At 40.1% G+C, this 25,866-nt stretch overlaps 1 protein-coding gene across 4 annotated transcripts in view; it reads right to left on the bottom strand.

The window, feature by feature from the left end:
- Mdn1 (midasin AAA ATPase 1) overlaps nt 1–25,866 on the bottom strand; it is a 229,453-nt gene that overhangs the window by 93,270 nt on the left and 110,317 nt on the right. For all 4 annotated transcript variants that reach the window (XM_045154108.1, XM_045154109.1, XM_045154110.1 and 1 more), the window contains exons 28-40: nt 21,703–21,837; nt 21,357–21,492; nt 20,095–20,233; nt 19,440–19,567; nt 18,039–18,183; nt 14,541–14,670; nt 10,902–11,120; nt 9,904–10,098; nt 7,751–7,959; nt 6,449–6,571; nt 3,968–4,165; nt 2,180–2,287; nt 1,662–1,850 (exon numbers count right to left, since the gene is read on the bottom strand). In XM_045154108.1, coding sequence (XP_045010043.1) covers nt 1,662–1,850; nt 2,180–2,287; nt 3,968–4,165; nt 6,449–6,571; nt 7,751–7,959; nt 9,904–10,098; nt 10,902–11,120; nt 14,541–14,670; nt 18,039–18,183; nt 19,440–19,567; nt 20,095–20,233; nt 21,357–21,492; nt 21,703–21,837 — 2,054 coding nt within the window. The remainder of the gene's footprint in view (nt 1–1,661; nt 1,851–2,179; nt 2,288–3,967; nt 4,166–6,448; nt 6,572–7,750; nt 7,960–9,903; nt 10,099–10,901; nt 11,121–14,540; nt 14,671–18,038; nt 18,184–19,439; nt 19,568–20,094; nt 20,234–21,356; nt 21,493–21,702; nt 21,838–25,866) is intronic.

Genomic DNA, 25,866 nt, shown 5'->3' with positions numbered 1-25,866 from the left:
TAATAAAAAGTAAAAAGAACAAAACAGTTACATAATGTCAAACTATTTGATGTAACACTGAGACTATACCATAAGTTAAAATGAAGGTTTCATTTTACAAGAATAAGTAAAATGAAGCTATGAACACTATGGAAAATTTAGAGCTAAAACATTTATTTTCACCATCTCAGATAATATCTGAAGCCGGGAGTGGTGGTGCATGTCTTTAATCCCACCACTTTGAGACTACACAGTAAATTCCAGGTCAGTCTGCAGTGAGACCCTATCTAAAAAAAAAACAAAAATAAATCAGCTTTAATAGTAACATGAAGACTTATTTATCAAGCACAGTATTACATTAGGTGGAGAGAAAATGAAGAAGACAACCCAGGTTAACCTCTGATCTCAAGATACATACACATGTTCATCTGCATGCGCACGCACACACACACACGTGCTACAATATGCACACATAGTATATTAAGAATGAGAAAAATTAAAATAAAAGTAAAGGAGCTGGGGAGATGGCTCAATGGGTAAGGCTGCTTGTTGTGCAAGCATGTGGGTTGTGTCACCCCCACCACCGCTTAAGATATTTATTGTCAAGGGGAAATGGGGAGAGAGAATGAGAGAGGACAGAGAGAGGTAATGAACATACCAAGGCCTCTTGCCACTGCAAATGAATTCCAAAGGCATGTACTACTTTTGTACATCTGGCTTTATGTGGGTACTGGGGAAACTGAACTAGTGCCTTCAACTTTAAAAGAGAGCACCTTTCATTACTGAGCAATCTTGCAAGCCATTTTTCAGGGTTTTTTTAAAACAGTTTTTGCTATATATTCTAGTCTAACCCTGAACTCATGATTATAAGCCTACACCACCATACTTGGCCTATAAATTTATTGTTTCTGTTTTGTTTTATTTTTTATATTTTTATTTACATTATTATCAACATTTTCTATGGATACATCATGTGTTGGTACCCTCATGTCCTTTGACCCTGCCCTGCCCCCATTCTGTTGGGGACCATCCTCAGTGGGGTTGCAGGTGTTCCCCATGGGGTTGTGGTTTATGTGCTGTGGGAGCTGTAGTCATTTATTTTTTTTTTTTGGGGGGGGGGAAGGGATGCTTCTGGGCAGGATGTCTCAGCTTGTGGCTCTTACAGTCTTTCAGACCCTCTTCCGAAAAATTCCAAGCCATGGTGGGTGAGTTTTAAGTTTACTTCAGTAATGAGCTCTTAGGAGCTTCGGGAATTCAATCACTAGCACTCATGTTTTTTTTTTTAAAAAAAAAAAAAAAAAAGGCCAGGAGTAGCCACACTGCTTATTTAAAAACTAAACAATAAGAACAGAAAACCTTGCTCTTTGCTGGGAAACAGCTAAAGAAGAGTAAGACCTAGTTTTTATTATTGGTAGACAATACTATTTTGTATTTTCTTTTTACAAAGCTAAAAATTAAGCCCAGATATTTAATATGCTAGGTAAGTGTCTTACCATGGAGCTATACCTCCTGCCCAGGCAATGCCTTTAAGGGTTGGGATCATGGGGATTTAGGCAAATAAGAAAATTATGTTACTACAAGGGAATGTTTCATCTGTTTAGTTACCTAAATTTCCAAGTAGCTTTACTAGCTTAGCGAACTTATAATCTAGGTCTTAGGAAGAAACAGTGTATGAAACTTACCTTTTCTTTGTCATCTTTGGTTCTCATTCTTTCACCATAAACCAAAAGCACATGCTGACCAGGATCATAGCAGCCAGGAGCCTGGTCAACCAACATCAATTGACACCAGCGGAAAAGGTCTCGCAGGTTAAATTCCCAGGGTCCTCCTTTTTGACCCCATTTCTTCTCAACAGTCACTTCATGATCAATCTAGAAATAAAATTCTTATTCAAAGATACTTCCCCAAACATTAGACTAAGTACTGTCAATGTACTACAAATGCCTATGTGATATGAAATGGAAATGGCTTGAATTCAGATGCCATCTCCCAAACCTGACTCCTAATTGCCAGGAATACCCTACAGACATTAAGCCAAATGATATTAATAAAGAAAGGAGTATCCTGCCTTCTACTAGAAACATGAATTTTGTAATTTGTTTTAGTTAGATTGGTAAATTGGTAGAGCACTGTGTTGAAAAACAGCTGTTTGAATACAGCCAGGAAAATACAGAACAATTTAACACAAGTCAGTACTTACATGGTTATTGAAAGCTACCATCTTCTTAACAATATTTTTGTCAATAGCTGGGAACAAAGTACTAGCAATGAATTCCATGTCAAGTACTGTAAGTGGATCCACAAAAACCTATAAAAGATGAATCCAATGTTCTTTTCGTGAAACACAAAAAATATCTCCTGTCATGCTAGATGAAATCTTTTGTTTAATTCCAAATAACAATACCAGAGTTTTAGAAATTCCCATTGAATAAATAAATAATGAATCATAGGGCTCAGTAGATAGTGCAGCAATTAAAAGCAGTTGTAGCTTAAGTATAAAAGTTTCTAGGGTCTGAATCCTCAAGTTTAACTCCCCAGAACCCACATAAAAAGATAGACATGGCCCTACATATCTGTAATGTAACCCCAGGGGAGAGGAGGGTCAGAGAATTGCTGCTACTGGACAGCAAAACCAGGCTGAAGGAGGAATTATTTTTTAAATAACCTTAAAACAAAGACTGGAGAGCTGGGAGTGGTGGCGCACTTTAATCCCAGCACTCAGGAGGCAGAGGTGGGAGGATTGTGAGTTCGAGGCCACCCTGAGACTCCATAGTGAATTCCAGGTCAGCCTGGGCTACAGTGAGACCCTACCTCAAAAAAAAAAAAAAAAAAAAAAAAAAAAAAAAAAAAAAAAAAAAAGACTGGAGAGATGGATTAGCCAAAGGATCCCAGTTCAATTCTCCAGGACTCACATAAGCCAGATGCACAAGGGGGCGCAAGTTCATTTATAGTGGCTACAGGCCCCAATGCGCCCATTCTCTCTCTCTCTCTGTCTCTTTCTCTCCCTTAAATAAATATATTTCTAAAACTTAAAAAAAAAATGTAAGAGACAAAGGAAGGGAAAGGAAAGGAAGGATTGCTTACCATACTGTCTTCCAAACACAAAGTGGTCAAGGTATTCGTGACCTTTCAGTGGCTGATGCTACCTACCCAAGACTTGCATAGTAGGAGACTAGCTGGAAAGAAGTAGGGATTCAATAGTGGAGGTACAGGGAGAGGAAGAAATAAAGAGTGGTGGGAGGGAATTATGATCATAGTTTATTGTGTATATGAATGGAGGTTGTATATAAAACGTTAAAAAAAGTTCACTATAAAGTATATTGAACTTTCTAATATGTTTGAAAAATTTTTACAGTAAAAGGTTGTTTACAAGATACTGAGAAAAGTCTTAATTATCAAGGAATATTAAGATAATATCTAGAGGTATTTCCAAACCTCTAAATTAGCCAAATCATTTTTTAAAAAGTTGTTAAAATAAGTAAGCAGGTGTGGTGGTGCACAACTTTAATCCCAACACTCAGGAAGCTGAGGTAGGAGGATTGCTGTAAGTTCAAAGCCACTCTGAGACTTCATAGTGAATTCCAGGTCAGCCTGAGCTAGAGTGAAACCCTACCTTGAAAAACAAATAAACAAAATACTACTACTAATAATAATAATGACTGGTGAATGCTGGATTTTATTTCTCACAGTACTATTCTTGCTTACATTTCTTTAATTAAAACAAATTGCTTTCATTACAAAATTTACTTAAATGTGTTATCAGATCACACAGACTTGAAAAGGCCTTCAATACTGGATGCAGGAAGGAATTCCCAAAACAGTGTCCTCATTCTACATGATACCAGGGCTTGCAAGTTCTCTAGGTCACAGAACAAGCCAGGATAGAGACAAGGAAAGAGGATCCTCTCTCATGTGCAGTGAATATCCCAACAACTACTTGCCATAAGTCTTATCTACCTTTGGTCTCTATGACTACAAGAAATCTTACCTGAGTGAATCTGTTAAGGAAAGACCTGGGCAAGCCCTTCCTCCCTCCTCCTTGTCTAAAGGGATTTTGACACCCAAAAATCTTTGTCTTTTCATGCTGAACTTGAAAGCTCATTCCTAATTCAGGTACAAAGATTTCTCCTCGGTGGTCAAAGCAAGCATTAAGTCCTTCCAGTACAGACTGAGAAGCCAGGTTAAGCTATTTGGAAAGAAAATACATATATTTGTTTCATCATCTGTGGGAATAACATACAGTTAAATAGTATTATCTTGAGGACAGGGAAGCTCAAGCCATACTGGTAACTTACTGCTTCTAAAGTGAAATGCTGGAATCACATGGTAAGGCACACATTTTAAGTAAAATGTGAAAACATAAAAGCTAAAATAATTGAATTCAGTGCATTATAATGCACTTACACTGATTGTTATAAATAACAATTTACAAAACAAAATTCAGATTTGACAGATCTTTACACAGTTTTCCAGCTTAAATACTGAACAAAATCTCCAAATGGGCTTCTAAGTCATGATATAAACAAATCACTATGTAGTTTCTGGGTAGCTCTCAAACTCATGGTGATCCTCCTACCCCATCCTCCCCAGTGCTGGGATTAAATGTGTATACCACCACACCTGGTTTTCACCAAGTTTTGTAAACAAGAACATAAGAGTTGATCAAAAGCTTTCAGATGCTGAGGTTCAGAGCTCAGGGATGGGAAAAACTGGTGGGTTTTACATAACACAGGAACATACCAATTGGGTCAATGTAGCACAACAAAATGCAATGATGACAGCGTACTGTATTAGGACCTGTGTTTCTTTAAGAACTACAATACACAAAATCCTCTGAGTGTGTCTTCAGGCCCACAAGGTCTTGGGAATCCCTGGAGGTAATTCCAATAAATCTAAGTATGGTGAGTGGCCTTCTCCCCCGCTCTCCCCCCAGAATCACCTGGGAAATAAGAAAACCATTTCCTTGGGATCTCCCCTGAACTACCCACTGAATTTCATGGAACACTGTGATATGAGGTATAATCAATGAACTACATGTATTCTGTTCTTCTGTAGAACTTCATCATTCTCATCTCAGTTCCATAAACACATCTCGCTGTTCCTGAATTAACTCCAAAGGATGCAACTCCTTATCTCTAGTTGACAGCACTCACCGTGGTCCATGAAGGTAGTATATCTAACACAGATCTAGTACTCATTTGTTTGTATGTCATTAGGTATAGCTATTCCCAAGCTTCCTGGTACACTATCAAAACTTCTAAGTGGTAAATCAACTCTCAAATAATGCAAATATAGCAAGCCAAGCAGAGACATGAGAGGAAATAAACAAAGATACAGCCTTCCTCTGGTGAAAATTCAATCTTCAATCTTAAGATCCTGGTGAGTAGCCGGGCATGGTGGCACACGCCTTTAATCCCAGCACTCGGGAGGCAGAGGTAGGAGGATTGCCATGAGTTCGAGGCCACCCTGAGACTCCATAGTGAATTCCAGGTCAGCCTGAGCTAGAGTGAGACCCTACCTCGAAAAACCAAAAAAAAAAAAAAAAAAAAAGGATCCTGGTGAATCAAGCAAGCAAGAAATAAAGGAAAATAGATCAATAACTGAAAAGGCAAGTTTTGTTTGTTTGTTTACTTCCCTAAAGAGTAACTTTAAAAAGTAGGTATTGGGGCTGGAGAAATGGCTTAGCGGTTAAGCGCTTGCCTGTGAAGCCTAAGGATCCCGGTTCAAGGCTCGGTTCCCCAGGTCCCACGTTAGCCAGATGCACAAGGGGGCGCACGCGTCTGGAGTTCGTGTGCAGTGGCTGGAGGCCCTGGCGCGCCCATTCTCTCTCTCTCCCTCTATCTGTCTTTCTCTGTGTGTCTGTCGCTCTCAAATAAATAAATAAATAATTAAAAAAAAAAAAGTAGGTATTGGAGGCTAGAGAGAGATGGCTCAGTGTTAAAGGTGCATACTGGCAAAGCCAGACTGCCCGAGTTCAAGTCTCCAGAAGCCACATAAAGCCAGGTACACAAAGAGGTGCAGGTGTCAGGAGTTAGTCTGTAGCAGCAAGAGGCCCTAGTATGCTGCTCATTCTCTCTTACTCTCCTTGGATGGCAGGGAGGGAGTATTGAGTTTATACATTTTCTGCAACATGAAAGGCCCCATGTGTACTTTATGCCGAGTGAACTGATACTTCAAAGAAATTATACAGAGCCAGGCATGGTGGTGTGTGCCTTAAATTCCAGGCCTCAGGAGGCAGAGGTTGGAGTTTTGAGTTTGAAGCCGGCCTAGGACTACAGAGTGAGTTCTAAGTCTGCCTGGGCTAGAGTGAGATCCAACCTTGAAGCAAACAAACAAAAAACTATGGAGGATCTTTTCATTAGTCATGACTTTCCTTGATACTAGCATACTGGTCCACAAAGTCATGCACAACAGCTGTGCAAAGTATGGCATGTGACCCAATCCTTGGCCTGATAAGCAGGATGCTTACCTCATCCAACACAACCCAATGGCCTGCCTTCAAAGCTGCCAGCAAGGGGCCATCACACCAGGCAAATTCTCCTCCCTTGCCACCCTCAACAGGTAGATCTGCTCCAAACAGGTCAGTGATATCCTTTAAAAAAGGAAACATAGAAAAAAAAAATTACCATGCAAGAAATAAACAAAACAAAAAACTCAGTAACTGGAATATGACCCTTTATCTGAAATGATAAATGCTTGAGTGGGCTAATTTATGCCATCATTTTTCTTCCTCTTCCTTCTCTCTCTCTCTCTCTTTTTGCTTTTTCAAGGTAGGTCTCACTCTGGCCCAAGTTGACCTGGAATTCACTATGTAGTCTCAAGGTGGCCTGGAAGTCATGGTGATCCTACCTCTGCCTCCCAAGTGGTGGAATAAAGGGTTGTGCCACCACGCCTGGCAACGAGTGAGCTTTAAAACAAGTGATAACCAAAATAACTACGCCATACTCCCAAACCCTATTTAATTTGTCATCATTATCCCATAGTTTCCCTAACTTAGAAAGTTATTTTATTTAGAAGTATTTTTCTGACAACAAAAAAGATTACAGTATAATAAATACCAAAGTGAATAGTTCTTTCCAAAAGCAACTTAAGAAGACCAGACAGTTATCATACACCTATAATCCTAACACTTGGGATGCTGAAGTAGGATGACTGCCGTAAGTTTGAGGCCAGCCTAGGGTTACTGAGTAAATTCTAAGACAGCTTGGGCTAGGATTAAACACTGCCTTTAAAAAAAAATAAATAAACCACCTGGGTATAGTGGTGCATGCCTTTTATCTTAGTAAATGGGAGGTCAAGGTAGGAGGATCACTGTGAGTTCAAGGTCAACCTGAGACTACATAGTGAATTCCAGGTCGGCCTGGGCACTACCCCTAAAAAACAAAAAAAGGAAAAGGGGGAACAGACTAAAATACATAAGAGAGAAAAAAAAATACAGGTGCCAGCTATTAAAAAGAAAGAATTATGCCAGGTGAGATAGTGCATGCTTTCAATCCCAGCACTTGGGAGGCAGAAGTAGAGGATTCCTGTGAGTTTGAGGCCAGTACAGAGTGAGTTCCAGGTCAGCCTAGGCTAGAGTAAGACCGAACCTTGATTAAAAAAAAAGGGGGGGGGAGGACAAGAAACGGAATTAATTTAAAAGGTCATGATTCTGTGATCATTATCACTGTGTCAAAGTTTTGTTACGGATGTCATAAACCATTCCTTATCAGGAGACTTTATAAATATATATGCAGCATATACCTGTGTGATTTAGAATGGCTAAGCTTACCGTCTGCTCTGACAAGTTGATTCGAACCAGAATATTTCCTGAAGCCTTCGCTAAAGCTCCCACCAAACTTGTCTTGCCAACACCAGGGGAGCCCTCCAGAAGAATGGGTTTGTTCAGTTTGGTAGCTCTTAATAGCCTCTGAGCATTCATCGCTGTGGTACCTGCACTGAGTGCATAGTCAGCAATATTGTGTTTATACAGAGCAGGTCCTTAGGTGAAGAAAAGCATAAACAAATCATGTTACTTGTCAACCCAGGATATATCAAATATTTACCCAGTAAGTCATCAGTGAAGTAGCACCTTTGATGAAAATGTTAACCGTCTATTTCAAAATTCTCCCCGCTTTAGATATATAATATACCTTGCAAGAATAGCAACATACTTTGCTCCACAGTATGACATACCCTGCATCTATCATACATACATACGTATGTATACAGGTAAGTCTAGTTGCAAATATCCATTTCCTTCACAGCCTACACTCTAGTATGTGTCCTGATAGAGTTCACCTTTATGAACAGGTATTTTACTAAAAGCCAAATAATCAGCTAGAGAGCTCCCAGGTTTTTAGGCCACCAAGACAATCCAAAACATGGTCTCACACTTACAGGGAATTAATATAGGAATGAGTCTTACAGAGCATGAGAACTGTGCCATCTTATCTCTTAAAAGAATCTTGTGATACATCAGACTTGAAGGAACAGGCATAAAATGTAAGTCCCAGGCCACTTGTTTAGAACTCCTACAATAAAAGCACTGAATATTATGACCATAAGTTTGGTAAGGACCTGGTAGGTAGATATTAAATGCTCACCAGGGATGATGAAATTAAAAATGAGGCTCTGCTTGCCAGGCGTGGTGGTGCACGCCTTTAATCCCAGCACTTGGGAGGCAGAGGTAGGAGGATTGCCAGGAGTTTGAGGCCACCCTAAGACTCCATAGTAAATTCCAGGTCAGCCTGAGGTAGAGTGAGACCCTACCTCGAAAAACCACAAATTAAAAAAAAAGGCTCTGAAGAGAAGGGAGGAGACAATGCTGTATTTGGATAGGAACCCAAGTCATAACCAAACCTCCACTAAATGTCACTGCAACTTTGTGTTTCAGGCACCTGACAATTATTAATGTACATGAAGGGAGTAGAAAACAGATGACCATGGTATAGAAGGAATAATCAGAATGAATTACAAAATGTACCATCTATTTGCCTCATTAAATATTTGGTAGAGAGTTGGCTAACTTACAAGACTCTGGGTTGGATCCCAGCTCCACAAAATTAGTATCTGGCAGAGGCAAAAGAGATAGGAGAGCCATGACTGCATGTAAAACCCATTGTCTTTTAGACCATTTCATTTCCCATTTAATCATTCATTCACTCAATCAATGGACATTATCTGAGTCCACATGACTGTTAAACTATATGGCAGGTTCCAGGTACAGGGAGATGTAGGATAAAATACCAGCCCTCAACAAACCTGGTTTTTGTAAAAATTAATAAGGTTCTACAGTTATGATACACTATGGGATAAATTGGCCCTTAGAGACCACATAAGGGCTTGCTGATTTTTAAAAAAATACTTTTAAATTACTTTTATTTTTATTTATTTGAGAAAGAGAGAGAATGAATGGGCGCACCAGGGCTCCCAGCCACTGCAAAACAACACCAGATCCATGTGCTACCTTGTGTATCAGGCTTACATGGGTCCTGGGGAATCAAACCTGGGACCTTTGGCTTTGCAGGCAAGTGCTTTAACTGCTAAGCCATCCCTCCACCCCTAAAATAAAAAAAAATATTTTTATGTATTTATTTGAGAGAGAGGGAAAAAGGCAGAGAAAGTGTGTGTGTTTGTGTGTATATATAGATGCACCAGGGCCTCCTGCCACTGCAAATTAACTCCTGACACATGTGCCACTGTGTACATCTGGCTTTATACGGCATGGGTACTGGGGAATTGAACCTAGGCCATCAGGCTTTGCAAATGGCCACCTTTAACCACTGTGCCACCTCTCTAGCCCCATGGCTTATTATCTTTAATGGGTTTTAAGCTTTACTACAGATAAAATAAACATGAGTATCAAACATAAGACTAATAATAAAATATAAGTATTTCTGTGATCTAAGAGAGCAAAAATAATCATTTAAAAATCATTCATACCTCTTGGTATAAAAAATGGATGAATTCCCCAATGGTTATCTATGCAGGTGAATTCTTTGACCTTAAGTCTATCATAAATCTTCAATTCATTTTTCTGACATTCTGTAAGTCGTACTACCTTGGAAAGTTTCTTTATTAGGAATTTTAGACATTCTTCCCTAGCCAAGAGGGCGGTTCCAAATCCAGAAGTCACTCCTATAACAGAAGAGCAAAACACCAAGCTCTCAAAGTTCAGCAAGAGCTCTAGCAAAGGTTTCTAGGGAAAGAGGCCCTAGCAAAAAGACAACCTATATAATTTCCAGTGTAAGCAAGTATTACTGTGAAAGGAAGGAGTATAGCTGACCTCCTTTACCCCAGCTTCTGCACTGTCAATAAGCAGCAGCTTATTTAGAAAGTAGACAGGTATGGTGGTGTGCACCTTTAATCCCAGCACTGGAGAGGCAGAGATTGGAGGATCACCATGCATTTGAGGCCACCCTGAGACTCCATAGTGGATTCCAGGTCAGCCTAGACTACAATGAAACCCTACCTTGAAAAACCAAAAAAAAAAAAAAAGAAAGAAAATTTAAAAATTTTTAATAAGGAAAGAAAAAGAAAGTACTCCAGCAACTCAATGACAAACTAATCAGGAGAAAGTCAAGTCACATCACATGATTCATCATTTTGCCTTAGATTTCTAATCTTCACAGATGAAAAAAATAGAACTTAATAAACTTTATGAAATAAAAAGAAACAAACTAAAAGGATTCAGAGCATTAACTACAAATGCCACTTGTGTTAATGGTGCTTCAGGGGCAAGGTCATTTTCAACAGCAGTCTTCCTACTTGTAATACTTTACTTTTAATAAGGACCTGTCCTACAACTCTTTCAAAGAGTACAAGGAAAAGAAAATCTATTCTGAGTTTTGGAAATATATTCAGTTCAGTGATTCTGCAAATATCAAACTCCCACACATCTTGTTCGGCCTCCTGTCCTCAACAGCTAACTAACAACATACCTGAGCCTATGCCATCTATGTATACCAGACATGCGGCATGGACAAAAGATGTCACTGTGGAGATGGTCTCTAGGCTTTTCACAGGGGCCTCCTCCATCATTGCATTCATAAAGTTAACCCAGGACAAGATATCTCTGATGCTGACCACACACTTTCGTCCAAACTCCTGGTGGATCAACCAGTCAATGAAATCCATCATCACCTCAGCTATGTCAGCTCCTAAGGTAGGAAGTAAAAGTATTTGCTTTCAATGTAACAACCCAGGACACAAGTTTATGATGTAGAGCCCATAAATATAGTCAAGAGAACAGGGTCCATAGTCTTTGCTTGTGAGAAAAAAAATTCAGAATGCTTACCAATGCTTCATCCTTATTTAAAAATAAAATTAGCCAGGCGTGGAGGTGCACACGTTTAATCCCAGCACTTGGGAGGCAGAGGTAAGAGGACTGCCATGGGTTTGAGGCCAAACCTGAGACTATAAAGTGAATTCCAGGTCAGCCTGGGCTAGAGCGAGATCCTACCTCAAAAACAAAAACTATGAAATAAAACTAACAACCTAGTATGATGGTGCATGCCTTTAATCAGCACTCAGGAGACAAAGTAGGAGGATCGTCATGGGTTCCAGGCCATCCTGAGACTACACAGTGAATTCTAAGTCAGCCTGAGCTACAATGAGAGCCTACCTCTAAACACAAATATAAAAACAGACAGGCATAATGGTGCATGCTTTTAATACCAGCATTTAGGAGGCAGAGGTAAGAGGAATGCCATGAATTCAAGGCCATCCTGGGATAGAGTGAGACTCTACCTCAAAAAAAAAAAAAAAAGTATGTATGTACATATATATATATTCTGATATACATATACACACACACCACCACCACCACCACCACCACCACCACCACCACCACCACCACCACCACCAGAAAGATAGCCTATAAAGCAGCCTTGAAATAAAAAATAAAGTATTCATAAACCTGGCAGGATGCTGTACTTATAATTCTAGCACCCCAGGAAGCCGAGGAAAGTTGACTGCCATAGATTTGAGGCCAGCCTACATAAGACCCTATTTCAAAAAGCAGTTTAATAGAATCTCTCTCTCTCTCACTCCACATACATACATATATATATATATACATACATACATACATACATACATACATGAAAGAAGCAGTATTTCTATGACTTAAAGCAAACAAGCAACAGCCTTCAACCAAAGTATATTCTAGAACAATGGGACTTTTGGAGGATGTGGTCTGACACAAAAGGACCACAGAAGAAACAAACAAAGGACCCCAAGTCGAGAAGCCTAATTCACACAGAGTAAGTCCTTTGAGGAAACAGATGGTTAAGTTCAAGGCTTCATAGCTCCAAATCCTGAGTCAATCCTCACCCACCCAAGGGCTCAAGGTGGCTTTTCCTATTCCCTCCTCTTAGGAGCATACGGTTGGATAGCTGTAAAATACATAGTCCCAAAGTCCCTTCTGGGGTCATACTGGTAGTGATGAGGATCATCTGGCCTGAAGATTCTTCAACACCATCTGACTATCCAAGATCTTAGCTCAAAATGCCCAAGTCTCATTCCTGTCCAAGCCATCTCTGAAGGTCAATTAAGAGCACATGAGACCCTTGCCACTTTCCTATTCATCTGGCACAGAATTAGCTGGCCAAAGACAACAAGGAGAACCAGTCATAAAGGTCTATATAAGGTCTATATACACCAGTCTTCTGGACAAAGAGTAGGTCACCAAGGCCTAGGCTTTAGAGGCCTAGGAACAATTAAATGATAAAAATCAGAGGTGGGTGGTAACCTAGACAGAGGCAGGTTATACCCTACCTGTCACCTGTCCACAGGTTAATGGTAAGGTCTGGATTTGTCTTTCTTTTTTTTTTTTTTTTTTTTTTTTTTTAATTTTAACTTTTTTTTGGGTTTTTCTCAAGGCAGGGTCTTCATTCTAGCACAGGCTGACCTGGAACTAATTCAGCAGCTCCAGGCTGGTCTTGAGTTAACAATGTTTCTCCTACCTCAACCTTCCCAGTGCTGGGATTAAAGATGTGCACCACCACTCATGTCCCAGTCCCTGGAATGTTGCTGTGTTTTTTTTGTTTTTGTTTTTCGAGGTACGGTTTCACTACAACTCAGGTTGAACTGGAATTCACTATGTAGTCTCAGGATAGCTTCTAGCTCAGGACAATCCTCCTACCTCTGCCTCCCCAGTGCTGGGATTAAAGGTGGCTCCTAGAATGTTTTTGTAGGGGTGTGTGGCTCAGATGTGGTGATCCTATAATCCCTGAATTTGGCACGTAGGAGGATCATGAGTGTGAATTCAGACTGGGCTACAAAGCAAAGCCTTTTCTCAGAGCAGAACAAGGAAAGGAGATGTGAAAAAATGGGTTTTACACTGTGTCATCCTAATCCCATTTCCAGATGACAAAATTGACAAAAATTACTAAGCCATGACTCCCACTTGCCTTGCTTGCTTGGAGTCTTCAGTGTATCACTGGAAATATCTGCTGCTGTTGACCTAGAGAGCCTGCAATCAATTAGCTCCTAGAGCTCAAGGCCCCACCCTTCCATGTTTACTAACCCAGAAGCACACTGATTGGTGCTCAGTCAGCATGGCAGTAGAAAAGCAATCACATTCTCATGACAAGCCAAATAACTGAACAAAGCAATATACAACTTATACAACTTTAAAGTTCTGCATCCTCTGAGGGGATCCAGCTCCAACACACAACCTAAAGTCTCACATGCTTGCTCATTCCAATTGCAATAATTACACCAATGCAAGCTACACACGGTGACTCTTGCTTGCTGAGGTAGCAGAATTGTCTCAAGTTTGAGGCCAGCCTGGGATACAGGGGTAGCCTCAGAAAAACCAAGAAGAAAAAAGAAAAGCAAAAAAGAAAGACATATTGGGAAAGGGAGGATAAAACTGGTTAGTCAGTGATTGTCAGCATGGTCCTTGGACCAATGTTCATGACATCAACAGATAACGTGCTAGAAAGTAGAAAGGTAGCCTATCAGGTTCCAACCCAAACTTACAAAATTGAAAAGAAGTGGGAATGGAGCCCAGCAAGTGATCTTAAAACATGTGCTCCAGGTAAGCTGGGCAATTGTACTATTTGGAGACTGCTACCACATTTTGGGGGACAGGAGGAAAAAGGGCACATTTAATAATAAGGCATGAAGACCAGATGTACCAGTTCAGCTTACGGCCTATAGACTGAAAGGATATAGTTGAATTACTAAAACTATTCCTGAAAAGGCACAAGTGAAAACAGGTGATGTACAGGTATCCTCACAATTGGTCTACCTAGTTTATGATTTTTCCTTTAGAACACTTTTAAAAATCTGGTATCCTTTATATTGCTTTGTTAAGGAGAAAATGGATTAAAAAAATACAGCTATATGTCTAGCACTAGAACCAAGCTTAGGTTCCTAATTTAGCCTACTTGGTACTACAACAAATACACCAAACAGGTAAGTGTCACATTTTCCACAGGTCCATTTTGTTCATAGTTCTGTTTTTATCCTTATAAAACATGAATACTCCTAAGATAATTTCCCATCATAGATCCATAATTCCCCAAAAACACAGCTCTCCAATCTATAACTGCCACCACATGAAAACTTACCTTTATGACCTTCTCTACCCAGAGACAATGCTGGATGAAGATTTTGTTGTATTATTTGAATTAAATCTTCATGCTTTGTACTTTGAGGACACCATATTTCGGTAAACCGGTTTCGTAAGGCAGGAGATAGCTATATATGAAACAAACACATATTCTAATGAATTTAAAACCTATGAAGCTAGAAAACAAGTCCTTTGAAAAAAGCAGTAAATTCAACAAACACAATCTTTTATCAGCTGGACTAGTAGATACAAGCTACTGAAGGTCTACTTGTTCCTGGATCCTCACAGATGCTATTCCAATCATTTCTATGATACCACCATTTGGCATTCCTTCTCTTGATAGATGTGTTACAGAACATAAGGCTCCATAAAGTAAATCATACAAATATTGGGATTCCAGTCCAGCCAAATTTGGGTGTACTCTTTCACTTAAAATAAAGTTCTTCCTTTTACCTTTATATTTGTTACACAAGTAATCATCTTCTCATAGAGAAAGGCTACATGGAGAAGAAGGAAAAAAGCTTCATTTATGTGCCTCAAAATCAGTAAAACTGTAAGAAGACATGTATCTCATCTCTGGAATAACCAAGTCTTATTCAGCTTTTCCCACATTCCAGCCTATGCTCCCTATCTACATTCCACTTTCCCTATCCAAACTCAGTGAACCTCTACTCACAAAGGTTTAAAAAGCCACAGATCATTAGTCTGTCATTAATTTCTTTGTCATTGACAGTTTGGTCTTCTCTAGGAGGACAAGGAACAATGCCTGTATCCAGAAAGAGCTCATTAAAGATCTAGTAGATCTGTGAGTATGTGAATGTTTCTCAGTGCTACATGAGAGGATCAATGACTCTAGTGTTTATGATCTTACTTTGTTCTATTAGATATACAAAACCAAAAGCTAGCCCTGCAACTTAAGTAAAAGTTAGTTACAATGATCTTATCATCGAAAATGCAAGGTAACTTGACAAGTTAAGTTAATATAAACAACTATGAAATCAGATTTCTTCTTAAGCTACTGAGAAAACACCATGTTCACATTTTAGGCACCACAGCAAGTAATCAGTGTCTTTACCGCTCCCTGACCCAACACAATAACCTTAACAGACCTGGTATATAATACACCCTTCTCCACTGAAAGGTTTCATAAGCTTTTTGAAAGCCACAGGGTTAGTTTCTAAGTATATCTAAACACAACCTTCTGAACAGAGGAACTTTACTAACAATTTGACAGGGTGCATGTAATCCTTAATAAAACAAATAGACAACATATATGAAACTAGAAGTGGCTATGAAATTTGGCTTCACATTTAAAAAAAATTGTTTACTTTTATTTATTTGAGCGCGACAGAGACAGAGTGTGGGAGGGAGGGAGGAGGGAGGGAGGGAGGGAGGGAGGGAGGGAGGGAGGAAATGGTCACACCAGGGCCTCAGCCACTGCAAACAAACTCCACTTGCATGCACCACCTTGTACATCTAGCTTATGTGGGTCCTTAGGCTTCACAGGCAAGTGCTTAACCGCTAAACCATCTCTCCAGCCCTGGCTTCACATTTTTGAGACAGGATTTTTGTTTATATCTTCCAGGCTAGCTTTGTGTAAGTAGCATTCCTCCTGCCTCTGCCTCCCAAGCAGTGGGATTACTGAAGTGCACCACCATACCTGGTGTTGCTTATGCTTTTTATCTGATACCCTGAAAAGATTCATAAAGCTAAGATTCTACAGGGTATGGTAGTGTATACTTGCAAATCCTAGGACTCAGGAAGGATGCTGAGACACATGAATTGAAAGATAATCTAAGGCATACAGTGAGACCTTGTCTCAAAACACACACACATGCACATGCATAAACATACACAGAGAGATTCTAAAAGCAGTGTCTGAATTTAAATTATACTATACCAAGTCTTCCTGCCCACAAAATAAGTACTTATTCTAATAAGTAGTTTCATGCGAAGCTTGAGAGCACTTTTTAAAATATTATAAAGGCTAGCAAAGGTACTGAAATTAATAACATTATGGGGACATACACAGAGTGAATGGCTAAATAAAGAAATGTCGTCAAAGATTTTCCAATATAATAATTATAAAATATCTTTAATAGGTGTTTTCAAACTCCACCCCCACCCCCGCCAAGGTAGGGTTTCACTCTAGTCCAGGCTGATCTGGAATTCAGGATGTAGTCTTGGGGGGGCCTCTAACTCACAGCAGTCCTCTTTCTACTACTTCCCAAGTGCACTTTAGGATTAAAGGAATGTGCTACTGAAAGGCCCAAGAATTCAGAAGCTCAGAAATACTATCACGCTCCAAGGGGAGCTTAAGCGGGCTCCCTGCATACCTCAAACTCCAGGCTTTACTCCCTGTTGGAAGCAAGTAAAGAATCCCTCTTCTCATTATATCAGAGCCCACTCCTAATATAAAACTAGGTAAAAGGGCATGAGATAGCCCTCAAGGATGGGAAATGAGTAATGAAGTGAACCACTTATTTGGTTTCTGTAAATAGCCTGCACTATAAGCCTTACACTATAAGCCTTAATAGCCCACACTGTTAGCCTTAGTAGCTCGCACCATAAGCTGTAACAGCCTGCCTCAGACCACCAAGGTCACAGGAGGCTGATACCATACTCTGCTACCCCCACCTAAGGAATTGCACAAAGGCTGACCTCCAAGGTCATAGGAGGCTGATACCATACTCTGCTACCCCCACCTAAGGACCTGCGCAAATGCTGACCACCAAGGTCATAAACTAATTGGCTTAGAAACTATGGGGTGGCACAAAATGACTGGCTAACACCCTGCGGGGCTCCTAATATTAGAAAATGATTGGTCTAATGCACAGGCTTTGTTAGAAACCCTATAAAAACTGTCCTGTTCCTGCATTCGGGGCTCTGCAGTCCTCTACCCCGTGAGGTGTACGACTGTGGGCCCCAGCGCGCTTGGAATAAAATCCTCTTGCAGTTTGCATCAAGAGCGCTTCTCGTGAGTGATTTGGGGTGTCGCCTTATCCGGGCAGAGCGTGGGGGCCCCCTGCGGAGGTTTTTTCCTACACTACCACACACAGCTTTGTTTTGAAAACTTTTAAATTTTTTTTTGTGGGGGGCGGGGCGGGGCAGGTGTCTGCCATGGTGCATGTGAGAGACAGAAGATACAGGGTAAGAATTCTCCTTGCACCTTGTTTAAAACAGTGTGTCTTGTTTCCTGGTAGGAAAGACAGCCCATGAGCTTCAGTATTCTCCTGACTCTGCCTCCATTTCCATGCATGCACTGGGTTTACAGAGATGTGTTACTCTGCAGAGCTACTGAGGATCTAAACTCCAATCACTAGGCTTGCAGAACAACCACCTGGGAACACACAGCCACATACATTCCCAGCCCTCTTTTTATGGATTTATACCTATTACTCAGTTGTCACCCAATATAAAATTTCAAATGTATCACTACATATTTCTGAAGTTCAAAAACTAAAAATAAAGTACTCTTTAGGAAGCATAGCTTTACCTCTTTTTTTCCAAAGTCGCCCCCAGGGTTCATGGTTGCTAAGATACGGAATCTTTTCCCAGCAGTTAACAGCTCTACCTCATTATTCTTGCCATCTGGGCTGCCCTTCTCAGCTAATACCAGCGACTTTTCAACTTCCAGGACACTAAAAGAAAAATTGCCAAAAATTAGAGAATGTTTGTATATAACATCTTATGGATTTCAATATGCTGTTTAAAAAATTATTTGTATGTGTTTGTGTTCACGTGTGTGAACATAGGTGCACATGTCATCACACATGTGTGGAGGTCACAGGACAACTTTCAGGTGTCAGTCTTCACCATATGCTTCACATAAGGCAAGTCATACTGTTCATTGTTACTTTTTTACCAGGCTAACAGGGGCCTGTGCTGATGGCAGATTTTGCTGCCTCCACATCCCTTCTTACCCAAAAGGCTGAGAGCTGAAGTTGGGCATTCATGCCTGCACTGCAATAACTTTTCATTGAGCCACCGCCCCATCCTGATTTTGACATCACTTGGAAAGAAAAGTCATATCCTTTTCCAAGATGAGCCGTCAAGATATAATTTTCCTATCACACACTGTAAAATTGCTCAGACATCCTAATTTTCAATTTCTGTTATGGTCCTTCCTTTTCTTTTTTTTCCCCCCTAAGAAATGGTCTCAATATTTAGTACATGCTGACCTAGATGTCTTAGTTCTCCAACTATAGCCATCTAACTGCTATAACTATAGTGAGTTGCCACCATACCTATCAGGAACATATTTCTGATCCAGAGTATTAAAAAAAATTTAAAAACACCTAAAGCTGGGGAAATGGCTCAGTTAAAGCCACTGCTTGCCAAGTCTAGGTTCAGTTGCATCTGGAGTTCATTTAAAGCAGCATGAGACTCTGGCATGTTCTTTCTTGCCTCCTCCTATCTACTTGCAAATAAATGAGTCCATCTATTAAAGTCAAAAACAGGCCTAGAGAGATGGCTCAGTGGTTAAGGCACTTGCTTGCAAAACCTAAGGACCCTGGATCGAATTCCCCAGTATGCACATAAAGGCAGATGCACAAAGTGGTGCAGGAGTTCATTCATTGCAAGAGGCCCTGGTACACCCATTCTCATCCTCAAATAAATACATAAAATATATATTTTTTTTAAAAAAAAAACCTTTTGTGGTGGCTGGAGAGATGGCTTAATGGTTAAGGTGTTTGCCTGCAAAGCCAAAGGACTCAGGTTCCATTCCCCAGGACCCACGTAAGCCAGATGCACAAGGTAGCATATTCTCTCTTTCTCTCTCTCCCTCCCTCATATAAATAGTGTGTGGTGTGTGTGTGTGTGTGTGCATGTACACTACATATATGGCTGGGTATCTATAAAAGCCAACTAAGAGCAAGATTCTCAAATTTGTCACCTGTTAAGTCGTTCTAAGACAGAGTCATCAGCCAGTGAGATCTCATCCAAGAGGAAAAAGCTGTCTTCTTTCATGGCCAGAACAAGAGGTCCATCATGCCACTCAAACAGTCTTATATCTATTTCTTCCTAAAATTTGGAAAAGAAAAGATGGGAATTAAGAAGCAATTGGCTCCACAAAAAAAAACACACAGACATGAAACGGGCAATACTCAAAAAGAAAGAGAACAAAACTTGTGAACCAGAATGCTCATGAAAGCCCAGTAGAGATCAGTAAAAATTTGAAGATATGCACACAAAAATAAACCTCAACATAGATCTAGAACCACCATTAAGAACAAAATCCAACAGTTGGGGCTGAAGAGCTGGCTTAGCCATTAAGGCACTTGCCTGTGAAGCCTGAGGACTCAAGTTCAATTCCCAAAAGCCCATGGTAAGCCAGATGCACGTGGTGGCACATGGGTCTGGAGTTCGCCCTGGCATGCCCATTCTCTCTCTCTCTCTCTCTCTCTCTCTCTCTTTCCCTCCCTCTGTATCTCCCTCTAATAAATTAAACTTTTTAAAAGATTGTGAACAACAACAACAACAAAAGATGCATAAATATAGCACACTAGAGTTCTTTAAATAAACATACCAATATTAGCTACAAAACAAACCTTGTCATTTAGCTTCTCTCTCACTGGTCGTAGGCCACCAAGGAAGTCTGATGTCTCCATGTTTAAGTGACAGTTTACTGAGTACAGTTTCTTCTTTGCCAAGGCTGCAAATATCTGACAGATTGTAGTTTTCCCACACCTATTAGAAATGTATTGTAGATTAACAAATAACAAGGAGCATTGTGTTCCAAATAAATAGCCACACACACTGTACCAGCAAAAGGGCGAGTCATGATGAGAACCACACTGTAGCAGCAGTCAGTGCATGTCAACAGAGGACCCCCTAAACATCAGGATTATGGTATCCCACAGCAAAATAAAAATGCCAACCCAACCATCGTTTTAACTAATGAGGACATCCACTGCACAATTTTCCAATTGTACCAACAACAATCAAGAGAGAGGAAAGAGGGAGGAAATTATCATGGTTTGTTGTTTATAATTATGAAAGTGATCAATAATAAAAAAGAAGAAGAAATATCTTTATAGTTTATCAAGAAACACTAGTATATCTCTTCTCCTCTACATATTGAATGAACCTGGAGTAACGGCAGGGTGGTAAAGGCACTTGCCTGCAAAGCATAAGAACCCAGGACCCACATAAGCCAGATGCACAAGGTGACACATATACTGGAGTTCCTCCAGAAGTGGCTGGAGGTCCTGGCACACCCATTCTCTCTCCATCCATTCATCTATCTGCCTCTCTCAAATAAATAAATAAATATAAAAATAGTAGGGCTAGAGATAGCTTAGCTGTGAAGGCACTTGCCTACAAAGCCCAAAGACCTAGGTTTAATTCCACAGTATCCATGTAAGCCAGATGCACTAGGCAGTGCATGCATCTGAACTTTGCTTGCTTGGCTGGAGGCCCTGGCATGCCCATTTTCTCTCTCTTTCACACTCTCTCTCCCCTCATTCATTCTCTCAAATAAATAAAAATAATACTTTAAAAAATAAAATGTTAAACATTAATTAATTAAATGAATAAAAAACCACCCCAAAGGATAATGGAAGAAATAACTCCTCTTGCTTTAAAGAAAGGGTGCAGGGACGTGGGGCTATTAAGACCTGACAGTCGTCTGGGTTTGATTTTCCACTACCTATGGTTACAGTGGCAGGAACCCCTTCTCCCACTTGCAAATGTTTTTATAAAAGAGGTGAAAAGACAGGTCACAAAATATTATCATACGTAAGTCATTGAGAAGTAATCAATGGAACTATCTGAACTGAAGCCTTAACAAGTTATTGCTGTAAAACATTACCCAGTGTCTCCAACTAGCAGAACAGGTTCACCAAATTCCAATGCTCGTCCCACCAGCATAGCCAGTCGCCGCATGCTTTCAGTCCACACAATATGGCTAAACTTAGATTCCAATACAGATGACTGGGTAGATTTACCTATCCAAAGCAGAGTAAGTTATTGAATTTTAATGAGAATAACTTGGTTCATATGTATATTTAGATTTTTAAGGTAGGGTCTCACTATAGTCCAGGCTGACCTGCAATTCACTATGAAGTCTCAGGTTGGCCTCAAACAGCAATTCTCCTACCTCTGTCTCTTGAGTGATGAGATTAAAGGCATAAGCCTTGTATGTTTGGTCTACTTACCTAATAAATTTAGGACATTTTCTTTAGAGAAAAGAGATTGAGGACTCAATTTTTTCTTGAAATGTTTTTCAAGAACTTCTTGGATCACATCAACCTCTTCCTGCTTCCTGACGCGACCTGCTAGAAGCATAAACCCTGAGAATGGGGAGAGGGAAGAAGAACAATTAACTATCCAGTGGCACTACCAAAGGATGTTGAGAACATGAAGATCAACTTTCACATGTTATTGGTGGGGTGGAGATCTAAATAACTACCTAAGAAAATGCAAAAGCTGGTTATAAAAGTGATCATATGCATGAACTAGACCAAACTGCCAAACATAAAAGAGCACAGATGCACAAAGATAAATAGACAGTATCAGAGCAGCTTTATTCCAAACATCCTAAAACTAAAATAACCCAAATATCCATGATTAAGATAGTAGATAATGATGCTGGAAAGAAGTGGCAGGAATGCTCAGTAAATATCTCACCTTCCAAGGCTCAGGGTCCATTGCGGAAGAGGCGGCGGAAAGAATGTAAGAGCCAAAGGAAGAGTAGGACTCCTTATAACGTGCTCCCCCCAGACACAAAATGGCCTGGATATCCATGACCTCACAGTGCCTGATACTACCTACACAAGACCATCATAAGAGGAGGAAAAGATCATGACATCAAAATAAAAAAGACTGATTGAGAGGGGGTTGGAAGGAAGGCATTACCATGGGATTTTAATTTTTTTTGTTTATTTTTTAAATATTTATTTGAGAGTGACAGAGAGAGAGAAAGAGGGAGAGAGAGACAGAGACAGAGAGATAATGGGCATGCCAGGGACTCCAGCCACTGCAAATGAACTCCAGACGCATGCGCCCCCTTGTGCATCTGGCTAACATGGGTCCTGGGGAATTGAGTCTCGAACCGGGATCCTTAGGCTTCACAGGCAAGTGCTTAACACTAAGCCATCTCTCCAGCCCTCCCCCCATGGGATATTTTTATAATCATGGAAGTTGTTAATAAAAAACAAATTTGGAAAAAAAAAAAGATAGTAGATAAGGGTTAGGAAAGTGGCTAAGCAGTTAAAGGCACCTGCTTGCAAATCCTGCCAGCCCAGGTTCAATTCCCCAGTGCGAACATGGAGACAGATGCACAAAGTAAAGTGGTACATATTTCTGGAGTTTGCAGTGGTACTGGCATGCCTATTTTCTCTCTTTATAAATAAAATAGTAGATAAATTGTGCTTATCTCTATTTACTGGGTTATCACCCACATAACAGAATGATAATGGAAAAAGTTCTGATATATACAATAGACGGGCTGAATGAAAAAGTTAGATCCCAGGAGTATATATACTGTGTGATCCCATTTATGTGAGACTCATGCACAGAAAAATCAATCACTGCAACAGAAATGAGAAGAAATGGTTATCTCCTCTTTCAAGAGAAAAGTAGTAACCAGGCAAGCCTGTTACAGTTAACCATGTAATCCTAGTTCTTTGCAGGGCAAGGATAGCTCCAGGCTACAGACCAAGTCCTTGGCCATCATGGACTACATGAGACGTGAGGAAGAAAGGGATGGATTAGTTTGTTTATTCTTAAGATTTGAAAATATTCTCAATTGACTTCCATACCTATATAAAAATGTTTATCACATATTACCTAATAGAAAAGCTTAAGATAAGATAATCTACTATCTCATCAATCAACTAAACAAAATCTAACTATATAACTCAGACTAGCCTCAAATTTGTAATGCTCTTGCTTCAACCTTCCATGTGCTGGAATTATAGATATGCACTTAGCCCATCATCTATTTTGTCCACAGTAAAAAGAAGAATAAAGGGGCTGGAAAGATGGCTTAGCAGTTAAGGCACTTGCCTGGGTAGCCTAAGGATCCAGGTTCATATCCTCAATAACCACATAAGCCAAATACACAAGGCGGTACATGGGTCTGGAGTTTGTTTGCAGTGGCTAGAAGGCCCTGGTATGCCCATTCTCTATCTGCCTTTCTCTCCCCCCACCCCCTTCCTCTCTCTTTTTCATAAATAGGTGCTACGTCCACGGCGACCTCGCCTGTGTAGCAAGCACAGATGCTTCTGTACTGGAAGAGAGCTGAGGACAGAGGGCCAGCACTCCTCGGAGGGATGCCCCCGGTGACCCCTAGGCAGTCAGTTACTGTAATGGTTCCTGCTGCCCATGAAGTCACGACGACCTGATTACTGGTGCCAATGAGCTGTTTTCTGCGCTCTGTTTCTTTCCTGCTCCCTTCTAGTTGTTTGTCAAAGAACAGCTAGTTTCTACGCTACGCTTACTATTAATCATGCACACAATCAAAGTAACAATTTGAGTATTGAATGTGCCCCTCCTATGATTAGGGCAATGGAGGAAATGTATAACTCTACTAGGAATAAAAAATTAAAACAGTTTTTAGATGGTGTAGAGTAGAAACAGCTTATGATGTTTTAGAACAATACTGATCCTGAGAAAGTGAAAGTAGAAATGTTAATCGGTAATGTTCATTAGAAGCATGACAGTTCTACAGATAAGGAGTTGTAAAACTTAGGCATTCCCACCAGGAAACTTCCTGGGGGGTATGTTCAGTACTTGATCAAGGGCTGATAGTAGACTCCCAGAGCTGGGAACTACCTAGATCCACTCCCCTATGAGGGAGGATATGATGAATTCGGTAATAGATGAATGAATTATGAAGGAAAAAGAAGGCTATGGCATTCTCTTCCATTTATGAAATGCTTAGCAAGGACACGTAAGCCTTGGTGCTTATACTCTTAGACAAGAAAGAAAAGAATTCCTGGAAAACATTAAACCAGCCTTAAAATATTGGTGGTCTTTTGGATAGAAACACTTTTATAATAAATATGAGGATTATATAAATAATCTAATAAGTGAAAAGAGATGGCTCTTTGCTCCGTTTATAAAAAATAAATAACCTATTGTTCACCTTACATCCCTTACCCCAAGCTTCTATTCATGTAAAGCTATGGTCAATGATGCAAGGCGTCCTTCTTAAAAAATGGGTACATTCCTGCCTGATAAATATTACATGTATGCTTACAATAGAACAATACTTAAGATTGTTTAGATTAATGATTTCTGAGATCACTTGTTGGCTTGCTAAGTTTCCCTGTTCAATCTGTATAAAACCTTCATGAAACCTTCAGTAAATTGCAGCAGCATATTCTACCTAGAGTGTGTCTGTCTGTCATTTCCTCGCCGAATCCCGAGTTCTCCTTGAGCCTTCGCCCTTGTTCTCCCTCGGTCCTGATCTCCCCGAGAGTCAGTCCGCGGCAAATAAGCAAACAAAGAAACAAAGTACTTTTTGGGAAAGTAGATAAAGAAACTGTGGACATAGTTCAGTGGTAGAGGAGGTGCTGCTCAATATGTATGCACAAGACTTTGGTTTAAAAGACATAGTTAAAAGCTGTTTTGCTAAACAGAAAAAAAAAAAAAAAACTTGAATTTTGATGTGAATTTGAAGACAGATACAGAGACAAAGAGAAACTTAAAAAAGATAAAAAGTTGACATCTCTGCTTTTATTGTGTTACCTGCTTCATTTATTACCTTTAGCTCTGATTTTCAAGACTTACAGAGGCACCATAATCAACAGACTGTCAAGTGATAGCTTTAACAGTGTCTACTTCTAGACATTGCAGCAGTTCCTAGAAGACTACAACCACTGCTGTAAAACCAAAGGCCTAACAGAAACAATAGAGCTGATGGGCAACATTCATGTAAGAAGAGTCAATACTACTCCCAGGGAGTAGTTGAAGAGCCCAAACCAAAGTAACGCAAAGACAGACTTTATTTATAAATAGGCCTATATTTCTGTTGCCCTGCAAGGCCCAAATTACTGACACAGCACTTTGCAGTTACTGGGAAAAACAACCACAAACTGCTCAGTACCCAAAATAATCCCTGTAATGGGCCAATCAAAAAGTACCAAGTAAATGTTATACATTCCTGTGGCTCTTGTAACTATAGATAAGTTTGCTTAAAGTTTCTCAGTGACTATGTAACCAATCAGCTTGTAACATATATGCTCTTGCTAAATGTCAACCAATAATGTAACTGCTACGTTGGAAATTCCCCCTTTCTTTGTTTGAACCTAATAAAAGCTCCTCCCAGACGCCATTCGGGGCTCTTAGTAAAGTCTGGAGGTAAAGTCTGGAGG

The sequence above is a fragment of the Jaculus jaculus genome, chromosome 7 (assembly GCF_020740685.1).
Source record: "Jaculus jaculus isolate mJacJac1 chromosome 7, mJacJac1.mat.Y.cur, whole genome shotgun sequence".
Classification (NCBI taxonomy): domain Eukaryota; kingdom Metazoa; phylum Chordata; class Mammalia; order Rodentia; family Dipodidae; genus Jaculus; species Jaculus jaculus.
The sequence above is the reverse complement of the archived record's forward strand: the minus strand, read 5'-3'. Positions and strand labels throughout refer to the sequence as shown.